Source organism: Drosophila sulfurigaster, chromosome 2R (genome assembly GCF_023558435.1).
Source record: "Drosophila sulfurigaster albostrigata strain 15112-1811.04 chromosome 2R, ASM2355843v2, whole genome shotgun sequence".
NCBI lineage: Eukaryota > Metazoa > Arthropoda > Insecta > Diptera > Drosophilidae > Drosophila > Drosophila sulfurigaster.
This window is the reverse complement of record NC_084882.1, coordinates 16,210,095-16,230,127: the sequence shown is the minus strand read 5'-3', so window position 1 is coordinate 16,230,127 and position 20,033 is coordinate 16,210,095. Positions and strand designations below refer to the sequence as shown.

Below are 20,033 nucleotides of genomic sequence, written 5' to 3'. Positions count from 1 at the left end.
TTGTTTTTTTGCTAACGAGCACAATGCTAACGCTTCGAGATGTGAAGGCTGCCCATTGACTAGGGTCTGACTCATCAGGCGATTTGATTTAATTTGATTTGCAGTTGCGTAAGGCCAAGTCTAGTTAGCACAATTAAAAGCACAAGCAGCTGAGCAGCAAAAAAATATTTTGGAGGCACGACAAACGAGTTCGAGCCAGGCTCAAAGCAACAGCAGCGGCAGCGGCAGCAGCAGCCAAGCGACTCAAGTTTCGACTCAGTCTGAGACTGAGACTGAGTCTGGATGCTCGTTGCGAAAATTGAACAACAATTGAAAAACAGAAATCAGTTGAAGCTGAAACCCCATAGCGAACGGTTGTTGTTGATCCGCGTCTCGTACTTTTTGACTGATCTAAGCGATATTGTTATTGCTTCAACTAAAACCGAAATTACATGCAACAACACAATTGTGTGTGGCAGCTGGAGACAGACTTACAGACACAACAACACAGTAGCCTAATAACAATAACAACAACAAAAATATCAAAATTATATACGAGTGTGTGTGTGCTTAAGTGCTGTGCTATTGTTTGAGGCAACAACTCTGCTACTGTTACTGTTGCAACTGCAAAGCGCCCGCCCGCTACTTGAGGCAGCCGCGTATTAGGCAACCCCACATGCAACAACATACAAAAACTCTAGTTACGTTTTATAGGCCAATTCATGCAAATTTAATACACACTATCGACTCTCTTTAACGGTTTCTTGGCGTGGCACCAACCAGACAATAAGGAAAAAAACATTAAGCCGCATGTAATTGGCGGTGTGTTGCAGCTGCGGCTAATGGAAAAGCGATTAATCGCTTTAGTCTAACGACTCGTAAAATCGCACGCGTTTTTTTAAGTCGCAAGCGCGCGCGCGTTCGTTTTATTTCGAGGAGATTGCAAATGCGGTTTTCACCTTGTAGGGGAAGAGAGAGAGTGTATATGTGAGACACTTGTTGTCGCCTTGTTGCAACCAATACTAAGCGGCTGTGAAAAGGTCAAAACAAATACGTACATAACAATAATAACAAACAAACAAACGGGCAGCAAGCGACGAAAGTGACGGGCGGCAACAACAATACTTTAGCAACAATCGTTGGCAACAACATTCAACGTTAGCAACATGTTGCCCAGGATCACCGTTGTGCTCATCGTGTTTTGTGGATATTTACTGTTTACTGGTAAGTTGCAACTTGCTGTGTGCGGCGACATTAATCAAAATTCACATACATAAATGTTTATGCAACCCGCAACAACAACGAGAATATAATTTATGGCCACAAGGCATAGTTGTTGCTGCTGTCGTTGTTGCTACTCAGATGCAGCCAAATCGAATTACAGAAAAACTCAAGTTAAACGCAATAAATTCAAGCAGATTACACGTCGCAACGTCGCCTCTCAGACAGAGGGCGGGAACGAGGTAACACAGCCGCCTTGATGTGTCAGGCGCTAACAAATAAAATAAAAAACAAAATACACCAACTAAAAAAAAAGAAGCCAAAAAACTGCGTGAAGAACGCGCGCGGGTTGTGTTTTTTTTAATTTTTATTTTGCAGTATTTATGGTCAACGCGCGACGTTGTTTTCATTACAGTTTTGTTGCTTTGAATCTTAGTTTATGGCCAGAGACCTGGGGGCAGCAGCAAGTGGTGCTGCTTGCAACATCAAACACCACCAACAAATTCCCAAGACGCAACGCGGGGGTTGTTGCTGTTGTTGTCAACAGCCACGCAGCGCCAACAAAAAATCTGTGATGTAATTGCTTATGTAATTGGCATACTCAAAAGATCTGCATCCATGCGAGAGTTTCAAGTGATTTGAAAGGCGCAAAAAAAACAACTTGGGAAAGTTCTATATTTGACCTTTGACATTTCGAAGCCACAATTTGTGTACGAGCGGCTCTCACGAAATTTTGAAGGTTGCCACAGTCCGCACCCACAAGCTGCACGATATTTCTGTATTTTGTGGCCACAACAACTAAAGTAAAGCATTAATATTCGTTTGCCATTTCGATGAGGTGTGAGAGAGTTGTTGGGTTCGCTTCAGATTAATCGTCGCATTGGCATTGCATTTTATTAATATATTTTTAATCAACTTGCCCACATACACAACACAACACAACGCAACAATAAGCAGACACAACAACAACAACTAAAACTACTGTCTAATGTCAAATGGTTGACAATTGTTTACTTATTTTATTTGCAATTCAAATTCGATTTTATAGTGACACGTCTCTATAAAAGTAACTCAGATGATTAATTTAAAGAAATTTTAAAGCTGTTTATTGTACTGGTATTTCACTGTAGTTGAGTGCTTTACGACTCTGTTAAGTGGGGGCAACTGCATGTTAGGTTTACTAATGCTGCACATGATCAAACTTCATGACTGTTGTCGTCTCTTAAGGTGATCTCTCGCATGACATCAATTTGTAGCGCAGACATCGCATACAAATTTGTAGTGCTAATTGAATGTTATAAACAATTGCATTAATACCCCAAAGGCGCCAGGTGAAGACAGTTCAATTATGATTTTTATGGATACATTTTATTGTATATTTTTCTGTAGGAATTTCGTAATTTAAATGCAAATTTAAAAAAACCTTAATTATACGAAATACCTTGGCAATTCAAGATTCTTAAATATTGCTATACTGACTGAAATATACAAAATGATGAAATGAATACGTAATTCACTAGCAAAATATAACAAATAAAGAGTGTACTCTAAATCGTAGGAACGGGGAAGTAAATGAAATCATTTTTAATTATTTATCTGACGCCTATAAAATGTTGGCAGGTTATTTTATGATTGATGTTGGATTTTGACTTTGCAGCTCAATCCATTTATTTAACTCTTCATTATTTAACATTAGCCAAGCATAATATTTAAATATAAAGGTCATCAGTGCTGTGATATAAAGTGGAACTTCCTCGAGGGAATAATAATTTATTTAAAAATCCCATAACTCTGCATAATGAATTATAATTAATTGTATGCAAGCAAGCAACAGCAATCACATCGGATTTGATTAGGTTTCTGCAAAGTGGATGCCGCCGCGCATCTTGTGTTCGTGGTGCTAACGTTTGCTACCCACTCGCCATTAACCATTCACAATTCACAATTTGCAAGGCGCAACGGCGCGTATACTTAATGCAACGTCGTGTAACTAAGCGTCTTTTGTTTTGCTCTTCGAGCGAACATCCGCTACAAGCACAACAACAAACAAACTAACTAACAACAACAACTGCATGTCAAAACATTTGCCATCAATAAGAAGTATGCAAATGGTTTTCTGCAATGCGGCGATAGGAAAACAAATTTATGAGCCAAAAGGCAAAAGACTTTCAATACTTTTTGCTATCTGCTGCTTAATGTGAAACGGAAACTTTTATGCTTTTGCAATGATAAAACACGTCTGATGTATGGCAGCAATTAATGCATAGTTGAGCCTATAAATTGAGCTAAATGCTCCTTGTCAGCTCGTATACATGTATATCTGACATACTATATTTGCCATGCAGATAAAACCTTCCGCCCGCCTTCAGAGTTGTCACTTGTTCGCACAGTGCGTTTTTGTCCCACTGTCGCCAGGTGGTAAAATACCAGAGTTGCTACACTTTGGCACGCTAGAGATGGGAGCGTGCTGCGATTGTTTTTAAGGTAATTGGAGCTAATACGATTAAGAAAAATCTTTTCATTAAAATTAAAGGGTTTCATTTTAAAGTTTTTTTATACCCGCTACCCATAGGGTAGAAGGGTATTATAACTTTGTGCCGCCAGGAAATGTATGTAACAGGTAGAAGGAGGCATCTCGGACCCTATAAAGTATATACATATATTCTTGATCAGAGACGATATAGCCATGTCCGTCTGTGTGTCTGTCCGTCCGTCCGTATGAAACACTGGATCTCAGAGACTATAAGAGATAGAGCTATACATTTTTTTCGACAGCATTTGTTATGTTTTCACGCAGATCAAGTTTGTTTCAAATTTTTGCCACGCCCACTTCCGCCCCGCAAATCAAAAAATCGAATAACAAGCGTAATTTTAAAGCTAGAGCTGAATTTTGGTATATACAATAATTACTATAGTAGTTAAGACTCCTGAAAATTTGGTTGCGATCAGATAAAAATTATGGAAGTTATTAAAGAAATACTTTTGTATGGGGAAATACGCCTATTTACTAGGGGTCTGAGTTGCTTTGGCCGACAATCTGGTACATTGTGCCGTCTATGGTATATTTTGAATGGTGTACTATATCGATATACCAAACATACCATTTGGATTTTTTAAATATTTATAAGCATTTTCGGTATATTTTGAATATGATACCGCAATATTTTGCCTTTATTAAAATGGGTAGCGGGTAACTTTCTTACTTGTTTTATGTAGCTTAGATTTGTTTCTCCAAATTAAAATGTTTAAATAGAAAATGCCAAAAGAGCATTAATTTTTTTTTTAGTAATTCAAAACGTGGATTATTTTGAAGAACATTGGAGCAAACACGATAACTAATAATCACTTGAAATGTTGGCGATTAAAGCTCTATACGTTCAGCAAAATCGTTAACAAATTCAGAGAATCTTATATATTATTTTCTTATTTTCTTCCTTACATTGTTTTTCTTTAAATCATTAACATATTAATTAAGTAATTAGGTCACATTATCAGTACTCTCTTTTCAATTTCTTTTGGTATTATAATAATAAAGTGCTTAAATTATTATTGTTATTTTAAATTAATACTCATCTAATATATTAAATTTACATTGCTAAGATTTGAAATTTGAAAGGACGTGATACGATATAATTTCTGTCTTTCATCGTATTATGCAACACTTTGTTTCGTGTCACGACACATGTTCTTCTCTAATTGTAGCTTGAGAACGCATTTGCATTCGCATGTTCAAAAATTAATTGATTTATTTGTGGATAACAAAAAGTGGCCCATTCCACACACAACACACACACACATACAGTCATAAACACTTGCAGACACACGCACAGTGCATACAAAAGATTTAAATGCTCAAATATTTTTTGGCGCGTAAGTCAAACATTTGGCACACATGAGAAAACAATTTATGCGGCTGTCGGACAAACGAACACACAACAAAATGTCCAACAAAAAAAAAGAAAAAAACAAGAAAGAGTCGAGAGCCGCCCCAGCTGTGTGGTGGCATATGCAAATGGTACAAAGGCGATAAGCCTAAAGTTATATACTCAATTCATATATGTATGTGTGTACACACATATTCAAAAACATTTAATGGCAACTTGTAATTTGATTGAGGCCAACAACCAGTTGTTGGCTAACGCCTTCAATTGCTCAGTGGCAACATTTCCTTACAATATTTTATTCTCTCTTTTTTTTGCGGAGGATCAAATCCAATGAGATCTGGTCGCACACAGGCGGCAAAACTCTTTGCATTGCGTTTTGCCATTAATTTGCGATTAATGTTAATGCCATGGCATAATTTTCAATTAAATTGAAATTTGCTTTGTGCGCGACAAATTGCGTAAAAACAACAGTAATATAAAAAGAGCAGAAAAATACAAATTTGTGCTCATTTATATTTATGAGCTGGCCGATGATAAACTGCCTGTGGCCGAGGCGGCTTTCAATGCAATTAATATGAAATAAAAATTTATAATTACATATGTACGCAGGTATATAGTACGTACAGTATTAAACACTTTTTGGCAGCCGACCATATCATTAATGTGGCCAAAAGTATAGACCAAAAGAAGTGCAATTTATGTTTGATGGGATATTCGCATGACACTCGGCCACTTTAATAAATAACTGATACAATGACTAATCTTTCATTGCAGTCATAAAATACTAAAGTATATATGTACATAAATTGAATTCAAAGAGTTGAAGTGTTGCAAGTGGGATGATCCACGTAAAGTCGTTAAGGGTTAAAAGCCACCGCGATGCAAATGGGGCAGCATTTCATTGACAATTACGAGCACATAAATTATTTATGGATACAACAAAAACAAAAAAACAAGTAAGAAAGCTACAGTCGAGCGTACTCGACTGTGAGATACCACTACCCAATTTGATTAAAGCCAATATATTTTGCGGTATTATTCTCAAAATATACCAAATATACTGCAAATATACTAAAATATACCAAATGGTATATGTGGTATATCGATATAGTACCGCGTTCAAAATATACCATGGACGGCTCAATATACCAGATTGTGAGGCAAAGCAACTCAGATCCCTAGTAAGAAGGCGTTTTTGGCCATACAAAAGTATTTCTTTAATAACTTCGACAATTTTTATCTGATCGCAACCAAATTTTCAGGAATCATAACTACTATAGTTATTATTATATATATAAAAATTCACAACATTAGCTTTAAAATTACGCTTTTATTCGATTTTTTGATTTGCGGGGGCGGAAGTGGGCGTGGCAAAATTTGAAACAAACTTGATCTGCGTGCAAACATAACGAATGCTGTCGAAAAAATTATAGCTCTATCTCTTATAGTCTCTGAGATCTAGGTGTTCATACGGACAGACGGACAGACACACAGACGGACAGACGGACAGACGGACATGGCTATATCGTCTCGGCTGTTGACGCTGATCAAGAATATATATACTTTATAGGGTCGGAGATGCCTCCTTCTACCTGTTACATACATTTCCTGTCGGCACAAAGTTATAATACCCTTCTACCCTATGGGTAGCGGGTATAAAAGCGAAAAGACGACGTGGCACATCCTTTCACAATGAGACCGCCGCCAATAACAACATGAAGCGGAGCCACACGGGGCAAACGACAAACAACAGGCAATGGCAATGGCAATGGCAAGTGACTGTCGCCGCAAACATAATTCAGTTCCACGATGATCCGTCGAGTCTCGCAAAATAAATTAAGCTCATTATATAATTGAATCCTTGATAGGCTGATTATCCACACGGCTAGCCATCTGACTGCGTACATTGGTTTCTCTTACCCTCTCTCACTCCTGCTTTCGCTGTCTCCCGTTCTCTCGTGTGCCTCGTTAAAAGGATAATGCCCAGTCAAACGCAAAGGATGCCAATGGACAGCGCAAAAATTATGTAAATGAATTTCCTGTTGCGCCTGCCTTTCGCGCCCGTCGACATCAAATAAATCTGCCAGGTGGATTATTCCCGACCCCTCTTCATCTACATACTTAAATATATAAACGTGTATATAGCATAGATGGCGTCCATAATCAGCTGTACTCATTTATAAACCATACTATCGCAGATTCACTTTGGCTATCATTATGCTGAACGCATTTTCTAAAAGGAATTAAGAAAACTAGGTTGATGATTTTCAAACTGTTTAACATACTCGAAGTTATAAACCTACAGTCGAGAGTGCTAAAAAGCCAAGCAATCTGGTATTATTCTTTAAATCTACCAAATTAATACATAAAAAATACTAAAATATACTGAATAATATATGTATGTATTTTCACGAGGCACAAAGTTATAAGCTTTCTATGAGAAGAAGGTAAAAACATCCTACTAAACATAGATTGCAAATCTTAATTTCAGAACTTTTCGATCTTAAAAAAATATTGAAAGTAAAGTTGCCAAATTATTCTAATCAATTATTTTGATCAAATAAAAACCCTAAATACATAACCAAAGCCCTTAAGTAATTACTGTAGTAAAAGTACTTCTCGAAAGGGGAAAAGTCAATAGCAATTATTAAATTCCTTGTCAGTTGAAAGTTGGCATTTATTTTTCCTATTAACTTATGCGCACTCATTTAGTTAATTAGCTCAAAATAATAACATTAATTTTTGCTCGCTAGTGCAATCAATGCCAGACTGTTTTTGTGGAAAATCGCTTTAAATATTATTGTCGATCCCAAAAAAAAGCGCGACGAGCTCCACCTTAAAAATGCGCATGTGCCTTGATCGCAGCAGCGTTTGAGTTTGCGGCAAAGTCACAGATTTTGTTAACGGCAACTTCATGCAGTCACGATTTGTTACACACACACACAGACACAGTCTCACCATAGTGCTGACACATGCACGTGAATGAATACACGCTCCGCTCCGATAGGCATTGCAAATAGTACAGAGCCGGCTCCTTAATCTATTGACTAAATGCATTGCATAAACTGCTGCTGGCCAAACCTAAACGCCGCGCAGCTTCGCGACGATTTATAAAACTAAAACAATGCAACAAACGAGTTCGCTGCAGTTTTTCTTTTTATTTTTTTCATTTTCATTTTCATTCGTGTAACGCCAAGACGATGATGACGACGACGGCGACGACGATTGTAAATAGCTCAAAGGCGCTTTGTCTTCGAAAAGCGAACTGAGCCGAGCCGTAACCAAAAGTACTTCTCCCTCCCCCTCCTCTTTGTGGCTGCCACATGCAACGTATTTTACGGACCACATCAAAAATTATGAATACAGACAATCCATATCCATCCATTCGTTAATTCAATCCGTGGTTCATGAACAAGTTGCGCCGAAAAATGCAAATTGCCAAATCGAATTTGACACAAAAGCCGTTAGAAGGAACTACTTTTGACTTTATTTTTGATTCTTATCGAGGCTATCGAAATACGCCCTCCACCAATTGCCTACAACTAACTAAAATAACTGGGCCATTGCTTTGCCAATGGCTTTTGTAAACTTGAAGGCGGCAAAATTGGCGCTTTTAAATATCGTGGCAATGTTTAATTGTTGTTTCGTGCGAGCTTGTTGAGTTGATAGGAGGAGCAAAGATTATCATCAAGGATATAACAAATACGAGTGCAGCTGCAGGCGAATTACTTGACTACTCTATCCTGTACTTAATATCGAAATATGTAAATAGTTTTGGCAGGTATAATTTACAAAATTACTATAAGTTTGAGTGGTTTTTAAAGGCAGTGTTTGAACAAACAGATTCGATAAACATTAAAAGTTATTTAAGCAATTATCAAGTTTGTGGCTACATCATTTATGGCTACAATTTGTTAACTAACGCATTATATTGTTTATAAAATGTTGGCAATATTTCAAAACTTTCCAATTTGAGTGGATTTAGATAATGTTCGAACAAAAGATTCAATAAACATGAAGAAATATTAAGGCAACCCAGAAAAACACGTAGCAAGTTTTTGGTAGAAAATTCACAATTTCTTAACACTATTATTATTTATATTATTTTGGCCATATTGCAAAATAATTTTAATGTGCTCTTCTCTGAGCTCCAGTTTTAGCTAATTATTTAACCAAGAAAAATTAGGGGAAAGCGCAAACCAATCAGCCCCACATCTAAAACCACTGAACCACCCACCCAAAACGCAGAGATTGTTGGCTAAGAGAAATATGCAATTGAAAAACATATTATTAGCCACACACAAACATACATACTGAGTGCACACTCGGCACCGACACTCTTACTCAGGGGAAGCGACAAATTGCAACATTAAATTTTGTCAGAAAAATTTATTACAATTGAAATAATTACTGCGAAAAACAATCAAATTGTAATTAGAGTCGAGTCGCGAGGCAAACAAAAACCCACAGCGACAATGCAGCAACAACAATAACAACAAGAGCAAAAGCAACAAAGTGTTGCCGGCGACAAATTGTAAAGCCTACAAAAACAATTGGCAAACTATGAGTACGTGCCTATCTGTATCTGTATCTGCATCTGTATATGTATCTACATACATATATCTACAAAAGTTGTGCGTAACCATTAGAAAAAATTATTGTGCGAAGTTAATGAAAAACATTTTAGTAGAGCGTGGAGCCTGGAAATGAGACTGCGTCGAGTTGGGCTGGGCAGCTGGCCAGAGCGGATGCAGTGCATCACATGCCTGGCTTGGCCGGTGGCACACCCCTGTGGCACGTTATGGCATTGGGTTAGGTAACCTAAAGTCGACACAACAACATCGATCTCCGATCCCCACAATACATATAACATATTGGTGGCGGCGTTGGCTTGTCGTCGTCGACCCAATGTGATTGGGTTTTTTGGTTTTGCAGCACAGTCGCATAATTAAAGTAATTGCCTTTCGGTGGTGAAGTGTTCGTATGTGTAGATTGTGCACAACATTGTTGCAGCTGCTACATTAAGCTGCTAACAACAGTAACAGTGGTCGGCGCAAAACTACTGCCACGCATTTCACAATTGTAATTGTTGCTGCTCCACTGCAAAACCGGCCAATTGATAAAACTTGTGGCTCAAATCACACCAAGCCACGCCTACCAGAAGTTAATTCTTTGCAACACATATCTCTTACTCCTGACATACATATATTGTACATATATCCATGGCAACATCCGTGATGTTGCAAGCACATAAATCCAGGCTGTCATTTTTTTATCAGTTGCCCAATTTTAAGGTGCGCCATTCATCATTTACTTGACACAATGAAGCAGTTAACGTCAGCCAAAAGGAAGCAAACTTAGGAAAACAAAGTTTTGACCATGAGTTATTTTGGTGAGAAGCAATTGAATGTGCAGACTGCGAAACTATTAAAATGTAACCATATGATTGTTATGTTATTTTATTGAATTTGTAAGAAATAAACATAAAATGACTCGCACAAATTTTAATTTTCCTTCCGTTGTTTGCCTTTCAATACTTTGCAATTTACAAAATCATTTTATGCACTCTGAAATGTCATGCAAATTTATTTGCAAAGCTTTACATGCTCTAAAGGTTGCCCTTCTCTCACCAGAGGTTCATACGCCTAAAGATAATTAAACTACGGAGAAGCTTAACTTGAATGACGACAGCTACAACCACAAAACCAATCACAACAACACCAGCAACTGTAACAACAGCAACAGCAAGAAAGAGACAAAAATGAACAACAAGTTAACAAGGTTAAGGTCAATTACAATTACAACAAACGACAAAAAGGCAAGCGAGACAACGACGTGAATAAATTGCGCGAATTGTAGAATGAAATTAAGAACGAGTTTCAGTTGCAGTTGTAGTTTTGACCAGGCCAACGGACTGCCAGACTGTCCGAATGCAAATCAAGAAGTTCAATAAAAAATGAGAGAGAAACAGCACGAGAAGATTGAGAGAGAGAGAGAGAGAGAAGTAGAAGAAGTAGAAGAGAGACCCTCAAGCTATATGCAAAATTCGTGTGGGCTGCAATGGAGGAAGCGCGACGTTGTGTGTTGCAGCTGCAAATCAAGCTAATGAGCACAGCCGAGTGCCACAAAGGCAAACAAATACACAAAAAGGCAGCAGCAAATTATTACTTAGCAATTACCATCAACGCTGTTGTTGACTTTGTCAGTGGAATATGTATTTTCCCACTGCCAAAGAGAAGCTGCAAGGTCAAGCAACGGCCAGAACACGACCGCAAAAGAATACTTGTCAACATTGCCACAATTGCTGTTGTGCAACATGCCACACAACAAGTGAGAATCTATATATTGCACCATCGCAAAACCAGGTCACCATTTGCTGGTTTAAAAACATGGCCTAACATAAATTAAATTTAGCTGGTGATGGTTTTGTTGATGGGTGTGATGAACAGCCAAAAAACAAATTGTTAATCTTGACTCTAATGCGATTTGTATCACTTGCCTTGAACTTTAAGATCTGACACTTGATATTTGAGTTGACTTAATTAGATTTAATATTTTGCAGATTGCAGCGAAACGGTTCGATCGAAGCGAGCGAAAAGACCACGTGCGCCAGTACCCGTTAACTTTGAGCCGGAACCGCAGCAGGATCTGGAGAATGAGGAGAGCGGCAGCCAGGAGAAGGATGTACCGGAAATACCCGATAATTTTTTGAGTCCTTCGGTACGCGAATATCTGGAGCTGGGCAAGTCCATACCCGGTAAGTGAAGTGTTATTGCTGACAAGTCAATCAATATGCACGGCAGGAGTGTTGTCTAACAAAAGCCTGCGACAGGATTCGATTGCAGAAATATGTTTTCATTTCCATGTCGTGTGAAAAAATACATTTCACTTTTGTTTTATCTTTTTCGGAAGGGGGTCGGTCGTCTCTTTTCGTATGGGATATTTTGGTAGAGCAGCGTATCTACTCGTAAATTCATTTATTAGCGATCCGAATCGGACTATGAAGCCACGAATTGGTACGCGAAAACAGGAAGTTGGGGGCCGGAAATTCAGATTTGTTTATGCCAACATTCAACACTTTTTTATGCGTTTCCCAATTGTCGCGTGCAACTGACAGCAGAGCGTTTTTTTCAGGCCAGAGAGGAGGAGGGAGATCCCCACCCTTTTTTATGGAGTTGCACTTTCTTTTAAGTAAAGCTGCATGAAGTGAAATTGATTGGAAACAAACAGGATAGGACACGACATGAACAGAAGAGGACATGTTGTTTACTCGCCAGCCGCTAATTGCAATAACCAATAAATAACTTTTGCAGGTCGACCCGGCGTTGATTATCCCATACTCTCGGCTGTTCCCTACACAAACTTCTACTGCGACGAACAGGCCTATCCCGGTTTCTTTGCGGACATGGAAACGCGCTGTCAGGGTAAGTTTACTTGTATTTGCAGCTGGCAGCATTTAATTTACACACTTTTTTGTTGCTTAGGTTGGCACTATTGCGACATTGATGGACGTCAGGCTTCGTTTCTTTGCCCCAATGGCACACAGTTCTCTCAGGCGGTCTTTGTCTGCGACTGGTGGTTCAATGTGCGCTGCGATCTCTCTCCCCGACTGTATGCAATCAATGCTCGTCTCTATCAGCGCCCAAAGGTGAATCCGACGCGACCACATCGCATCATCACCAAGCAGCTGGTCGAGGATATATTCACCTAAATAGACTTACGTAAATAGTTTTGCAACGACTATTAGCTGATAGGGTTTCTATTGCCATAGGCATATGTACACATTTTAAATAAGGATTACTTTACATCTTCTGAAAGATTTGCATTAGATTTAAGTTAACAAACTTGGCAGATAACATTTAGAATTTCAATCATATTGCAAAACATCGATATGATTATTGCTGAAAATCCATTGTAGTATTTTTATTTTGTGCTAATTTTTCTTGTGCATGCATTTTCGTGAACTATTTTCATAAAGCTATTTGTAAGTTGCTGTAAAATGTAAAATCTGTATATACGCATAGATCAAATAATTAAAATAAAAACTATTGCTAAGGAAAACAAAGAAAATGGACTTTTACTCTTAAGTAAAGACTAAAGACTAAAGTTATTAATTGCCTAAAACTTTGCTCATTTTTGCTGCTCTTATCAAACGCCAGTTGTGCTTAATGCTGCATAGTTTTAGGAGCGTGCAATAATAGGCAACGCATGACAAAAAGTGCTGCATACTTTTAGCTGCAGCATGCGGTTGCTTAAAATAGGCACAACATGGCCAAAACGCAAAAGCAAAGCGCGTAGCTAGAGTTTGGAAATAAAAGTCTGCTCGCCAAGCGGCTCAATGGTCTAGGGGTATGATTCTCGCTTTGGGTGCGAGAGGTCCCGGGTTCAAATCCCGGTTGAGCCCGTCGCAATTATTTTTGATTTTTTTTTTTCTTTAAGTAAGCGTGCATTAGCAAACATTTTAAGCCTACAGCAGCAGCGTATTATGGTAAATTTAATTAAGCATACAAACAAGCCGGCTGAACGATTGGCAAGTGAAGATATGAAAAGCATTTGGCGAACGGATGGCTGCCGGTTGATTGCATTAGTTTTGGCTGCCGGTTTGAGCCAACGATGCAGAGGAGAAGATAATGAGAAAGGCACCCGGTTGGACCATGGCTGAAATATTTTCATTGCGATTGAATGCAGCACAGCACAGCACATGCAACTTGTTTAGAGCGGACTCCGATTGACTTGCCGATAAAGCATTGTGTGTTATGTCGATGTGTGTCTGCTGTTTTATCGATGACAATTGGAAAATTGAACAATGAATGTGTTTTGCTAGCTTTGTAGCTTTTCATTGGTTGCGGCTAGTTTACGACGTTGCAGCAGTGGTTGCTTGGTTGCATCCCATTTGAAAGTGTGAAAGATCTTTTAACTGCATCCAAAAATCCAATACAGATTATGATGTAACCTAACCACAAGCTCTGTTTATAATTTCTCTTTCGTTTTGTAAGCCTACGGCTGTTGACATTCATAATTTGCTCAAAGAATAGATGCATCGTATTTTGTAATACTCGAAAATTATGCCCACGACAAAACCACTTTCACTTGCCAGTGCCACGCAAATCAAAAACGGCCTGCGCAATCTGTAATTTTTTGATATAGTGTGGCCTTCGCGTCATTCATCCGCCAAAGCGGGACACAAGCTGCGGGCCAAGACACAGAAATGTGTAATGCAGTTACATTGGCCAAAAACAAGTCACCACATGCCACAGTGCCAGTTATCCTCTACTCTACACAGTATCAACATGGCATCAGTCAAGAAAAAAGAGCTCAACTCTTTAGCCCGCAGTATTTGTTCAATCTATGACAGAGCGGCAGCAACAGCTGTGTCAATTCACTAAAGCAAAAGCTGTGTCTTAGCGATGAGTTCGTGAGAAATTATCCTGTCGAAATTGTCAATTAAAAATGCGATGAATTTAATGGAAAATAGCGAAAGTCTTGGTGCATAATTGAGGTTGATTTAATCAGTCGAAGTTGGTAAGCTTACAAATCGTTCAATCTTCCATCTCTAAATGCATTTTTCAATTGGGAGCTGAAGTGGTTGTCGTGCTTATGACGAACAACTGACATTAAACAAGCGACCAAAAGTGGTACATATTCTTTACGACTGACAAACACGGCGTATGTGTAATATTTCAGGTTAATGATTTGTAAAAACTTGCAGGCCAAACATACACCGACAAAAACAATACAAAAAAAAAAAAAACGAAATCAACAAATCAATTGCAATTGCACTTTACAAATCACGAGCTGCAACTTCTTGCTGGCTGCTGTTGCACTTGTTGTCGGAGCAAAAACTTAAACCAAATCAGTGTCAGACTCAGGTGTGGTTTAACTGTTAATGACTTCTGCTGGCGGCCGCAAATTGCACTGGAAACAACACGTCTAAATGGGAATCGTCTGAAAAGCAGCAGGTGACTACTTCCAAACAGTGCGCGAGACAATCAATGATCTGTTTGTGTGTGATCAATGGTTTTGTTTGCTTGCTTGCTCGTTGCTGTTAAACGCCAAGTGAATGCCACTTGTTTCACTTGTTGCTGTGGTCACAACAAAAGTGAATGCAAACAAACAGTGAAAGGATTCCCTCAAGGTGCGCCACCTAGCCAACTCTAATGAGAGGGAGATTCTCTTGATGCCAATGCCCGAAATGTGTAACGATTGTGTAACTGCTGAGACAGCTAATTTGCCTATCAATGCACTTCAATTAGTTGATTGCAATTTCTTTGATTGCAACATTTCGCCGCCGAAGAGAGCATAACCGAAGAATTCGAGCTGGAAATATGAGAACAGCCGCAAGTCACGCAATTAAAGTGTAAAATTACATCTTCATTCATAAAAACAACAACAGGTTAGCGCTGCAGTGCTGCCAACGAAAGAAAAGCGTGCACATTTTCACTTATGCATTTTCCCTTGGCAAATATGTGGCAACTCTTGAATATTCGCGGTGTGTGAGTTGTTGCACGTTCGTTGCCTGTTGCTTGTAGCGGCTTTCTGCATGTTTGCCTGCTGCGGATTGTTACGTGGGCAGGCAACAGGCGCTAAGATACTACATACTCTACTACTCTACACACACAAAATGTAACTTTAGCTGGCGTAAAATGTCGGTTACTTGGTCAGCTGGAGGCAGGCATAAAGCACCCACCACAGGCATCTCCATAATAATACAAATAAGTGTTGCATCATTATTTGCATTATTGTTGCAAACATAATGTTGCTGCAAAGAATGTAAAACGATCAGCTAATTGCTTGATTACAATTGAATAATTGACTTAGACCTGTTTCGAGTACTCCCTCAGCTGGAAAGCAATCGCAATCTAAATTTACACACACAAAGCTTAAAGTAATTGATCAGCATTGATTTCACTAGATTTTTCAAAATATTATCTTTATCCCTCAGTTAAAAGCTGCTTTAATCGCATGTTAGAAAACCCATTGAGCGATGTATTCACATTCATCACAGTTAAACAATCAAGTGTGTGTGTACACATGTGTCTGTGTCTATCAAAATATTGATAGTGTGTGCAGGCAATAAAAGCAAATTAAATCCCGAAAACTCTCTCTCCATCTCTCTTCTGTATCTCTGTCGCTGGATTCTCTGTTCTGCTAACCATTACACGCATTGCCAAATTAAGTGTAAATAACTCGTTTGGATAAACAAATAGATCATATGAACGGGAAAAATGTTGATGTGCTGCTGCCCATAGCACAGACAGCACAGTTGCATCTGGTTGACAGGCCTCCACCACTTCAGTCCACAAAAAGGTTGATGGTGATGGTGCAAAGTGCATTTGCATAATGACAATGCAATTTGAAATAAACGCAGGACACATGTCAACGAATAAATTAATTTACTCTCAAATTATTTATGCAGCAAACAAAACGAGAGCTGCCGTCACCGTCGCCGCCGCCGCCAGCCTGCACCACACAAAAGACAATGGACATATTCCAATGATGTGAGATATTAGGACTAGGTTAGGCCTCTGGATGCTGTTGCTGTGTGTATGCCATTTTTAATGGACTTGGCAGCAGCCTGGTTGGCACAGTCGACGTGCCTAATGAAGGAACAGTTAGGCGTTGCTGTTGCCACTGCCGATTTTGGTCATGGCTAGAGACACACCTGAGCAATGTGCAATCGAGAGACAGAGAGATAGAGAGAGGACGCCCACACACTACATCTACATTGACGACGACGACGATTGTTGCATTAATTGCATGGCTCTATTTACCTTAATGCTAAAGTCCCAGAAACCAGAACTTAAATAGCTCGACCATTAAATTCATGTGCGTGATTTTGGCCTTACTGCGTCTTCCCCTACTTGCTGGGGCCAATATTTCAATTATACAAGAAAAAACAAAATAGTCAAACGAAACGCAACCAAACTCAAAGGCGTGCAATTTCCAAATGCCAATTGATTTTGCAGCACACTGACTAACTGCTCACACCACCCCGCATCACCGCCACCGCATCACCAACCACACCTCCTTTGTTGCCTGTTGACTGCAAAAAATACATTTCCAATGGCGTTGAGCTGGGGCGACTTTGTTAGTTGCAGTGTTTTTGCGCGGCAGGCAAACAAATGCGGCAATTGCCATAGACCAACTAGTAAGACCTAAGAACTTTAGGAAGACCGACTACAAGATACTGTACAATACGAACTAGATACAATTTTGAATTCTAAAATTTATAGTGTTGTGTAGTTATTTGAAGTACTGAAGATTTGGTAATAATATAATAACTACAATGAAAACTTAATGCATTTAAGTATTAAGTAATTGTTGAAAAGTGATTTTGCAAATAATTATCCAATTTCTAAGATGAAAATCAAATGTTCCTCTTAGCAAAATTTATTGCCAACCTCTGTCCTATCAACTGGCCAATGTCAGACAGCAGAGATTGGAGCGTGGGCGTTGTGCTCGCTCGCTACTGGAGTCAGAGTTGATGCACACAGCAGTTTTCATTCAATTGCGTTTTGCTATTCGAGGCGCGTGATTTTGCAACTTGTGAGCTGGATTTGCCTTGTACTATTTTTGCAGGCAACAACCGCAGCACCCGCAAAACATTTCGCCAACAGGCAACCACAGCTACAATGTTGACGACGTCGTCCTTTTTTTCTTTTATCACATTTCTAGCGGCCAATTCCATAGTTGGCATGTTGCTTGTCCGCAATTCAAAACCATTTAAGCGCTTTCCTAGGTCCGTGGTTCTTGCTGTCAGGCGAAAAATGTTTTTCCTATGCTCCCTTTTTATGGGTTATTTTGACGCCAATGGCGCTTTTGCGTTTGCCTCTTTGCGGGCAGGACTAAAAGGAGTGGGCAAAGAAAAAAAAATATATAGGAAACGGAAATGCAAAAAGAAATCAGTAGAAAGAGAGCATGTCATATTTCTTTGGTTGGGCATTATAATTGAAAATCCCACAAAGGTGTCGTCTGTGCTTTGTGACTAAATTGAATTTAGTAATCGGTTTTTTATATTCTGAATGCTGCAAACTAAACAACGAACTAAAACCTCTGCGTTCCGATAAACCACTTTACGCATTCTAAATGTTGATTTACCTTTTATTTCCATCTCACAATGCGAAAAAGAAAAGCTTACAAAATAGAATACACCTCGTTTTCATGTTAACTGCAGGTGGCAGTTGACTCCAACCTGCGGCTCTAGTCCAATTAACAAACGATTGAGCACTTTACCAAGGATTTTCCACTTCAAAGGCAATACAAATGGAAAATGAAGCACATAAAAAACAAATTTACGACCTTAGGATGTTTAAACAACGAGCAACACGCAACACTTCAACTTTCATTGCCGCATTTTTAAGTTGGTTTTACATTCCAGTTTCGTATGGGAAGAAAAAGTCCATTATTTTCACTACATTTTATTCATGCAATTAATCTGCAAATACCTGAAGGCCTACTCCGAAATTGAACTTGAAAATTGAGAAATTAAAACTATGTAAATGTTGGGAAATTAACGACATCCATTATACAGCATCAACAAGAGTGAGAAAAGCATGCGAACAATATAAATATAATACCAGGTCATTGAATACGCGTCGTATACGTGACCGTAAATAAATCTCTCGACTTATCAGTAAACCAAACTTATATAGAAAGTGCAAGCATTGCCAAGTTGCGTGCAACATGACCGAAACTCGTTGAGAAATAAATTAAAATGGTTGATCGTAAAGAAAATAAACTCTATGAATCAATAAATTGATAAGTAAATAAAAGAAGGTATCTTCGATTGAAGCCCACAGATTAACTTTTAATAAATTTAATAAGTTACAAAACACATTATTAAAATAAAAAAATCGTATTTCTTTCCATGAATTCACTTAAGATTAATAGCCTACGCAAACAACGCAGATGTTACAAACTTTTTTCTTTTTTTTTTTCGTCAAAAATTTCGTGAGTGAAGCTGATTATATTTTATGTCTGATTTTCATGGAAAGCGACTAGCTTTAATTATGTGGCAGTGAAAGGTGGCGAATAATACAAATAATTTAATTAACCCCAAACTTCACATTGGGAGAAAATCAATGGATTATACATTTGTAAAAACCATGAAAATTTAACAAATAAATTATATATCAATTAAAGCGATCCATTATAATCACATATTAGCGAAAAAACACGCTATTACAATCGCCACTAAAATTATCAGTTTAAAAGTTGCTCGGTAGCTTGTGTCCTGACTGGTTTTGCGATGGAATTAAAAGAAATATGTACAATCAATTTAAATGCTATTATCAAAACGCGTGCAGCTCAGGCTTTTACTTGAGGCAGCTTGATGCTCTACATTTTAGCCCTTCACAAAACAATCATGTTAACATCGTCTATCTATTTGAAAATCAATCAATGAAGAGCTCCGGCTCAGTAATTGTTCGTTAATGGCTTCATTACAAGCAACAAGACACAAATAATAACAACAACAACTACAACTACAGCAGCGAAACGGTAGTATAAACAAAAAAAAAAACAGAGACCTGACCTAGGGCAATGCAAAGGCAGCCCAGTCAATGGCGCAGACAAAAGAGACAGACAGAGAAGGGGCTATCATCATCAGTCAGCGTAGTCGGGCGATCGCAGCACGCGTTGTCTGCCCAGACAGTTCAGAGAGAGAGAGAGAGCGAAAAAAGAGAGCGCATTGGCATTGGCTCTCTCGCGCTGTCGGCGAGCAAGCAGTGCGTGCACTGCTTTGTGTAAGTTGCAGCGGTTTAAATAAACAAACTGGCTGCGGAGTCGCCTCAGTTTCAATTGGAACGTTGCGCATGCGCCGTGGACACCGCCGCTGTCAATATCTGTAAAATCGGTTTGTCTATTTTGTGATCGAAAGCATTAACTTTGTTGTGGCACAAAAATCGAAAAATTCTTGTAAAAATAATAAATCGCGAGTGAAACATTTAA

At 38.7% G+C, this 20,033-nt stretch overlaps 1 protein-coding gene, 1 long non-coding RNA gene and 1 other non-coding gene across 3 annotated transcripts; all 3 read left to right on the top strand.

Annotated features, from left to right (window-relative positions):
• The first annotated feature begins 326 nt into the window (after positions 1–326).
• Positions 327–13,140, top strand: LOC133838315 (uncharacterized). The gene is made up of 4 exons (XM_062269381.1): positions 327–1,203; positions 11,647–11,841; positions 12,398–12,508; positions 12,569–13,140. Exons 1-4 carry the CDS (start codon positions 1,146–1,148, stop codon positions 12,793–12,795), a joined length of 591 nt encoding a protein of 196 aa, XP_062125365.1. The 5' UTR covers positions 327–1,145; the 3' UTR covers positions 12,796–13,140.
• Positions 13,141–13,416: 276 nt separating this feature from the next.
• On the top strand, positions 13,417–13,488 carry Trnap-ugg (transfer RNA proline (anticodon UGG)). Its single transcript has one exon. It is a non-coding gene; the product is annotated as a tRNA-Pro (tRNA).
• Positions 13,489–16,104: 2,616 nt separating this feature from the next.
• LOC133837483 (uncharacterized) lies at positions 16,105–16,986 on the top strand. Its single transcript, XR_009893812.1, has 2 exons — positions 16,105–16,391; positions 16,501–16,986. It is a non-coding gene; the product is annotated as an uncharacterized LOC133837483 (long non-coding RNA).
• The last annotated feature ends 3,047 nt before the right edge of the window (positions 16,987–20,033 follow it).

Coding starts and splice junctions, on each gene's coding strand:
- LOC133838315 (XM_062269381.1), top strand. CDS start 1,146: ATGTTGCCCAGGATCACCGTTGTGCTCATCGTGTTTTGTGGATATTTA. Junction 1,204..11,646: donor TGGATATTTACTGTTTACTG/GTAAGTTGCAAC, acceptor AATATTTTGCAG/ATTGCAGCGAAACGGTTCGA. Junction 11,842..12,397: donor GCTGGGCAAGTCCATACCCG/GTAAGTGAAGTG, acceptor TAACTTTTGCAG/GTCGACCCGGCGTTGATTAT.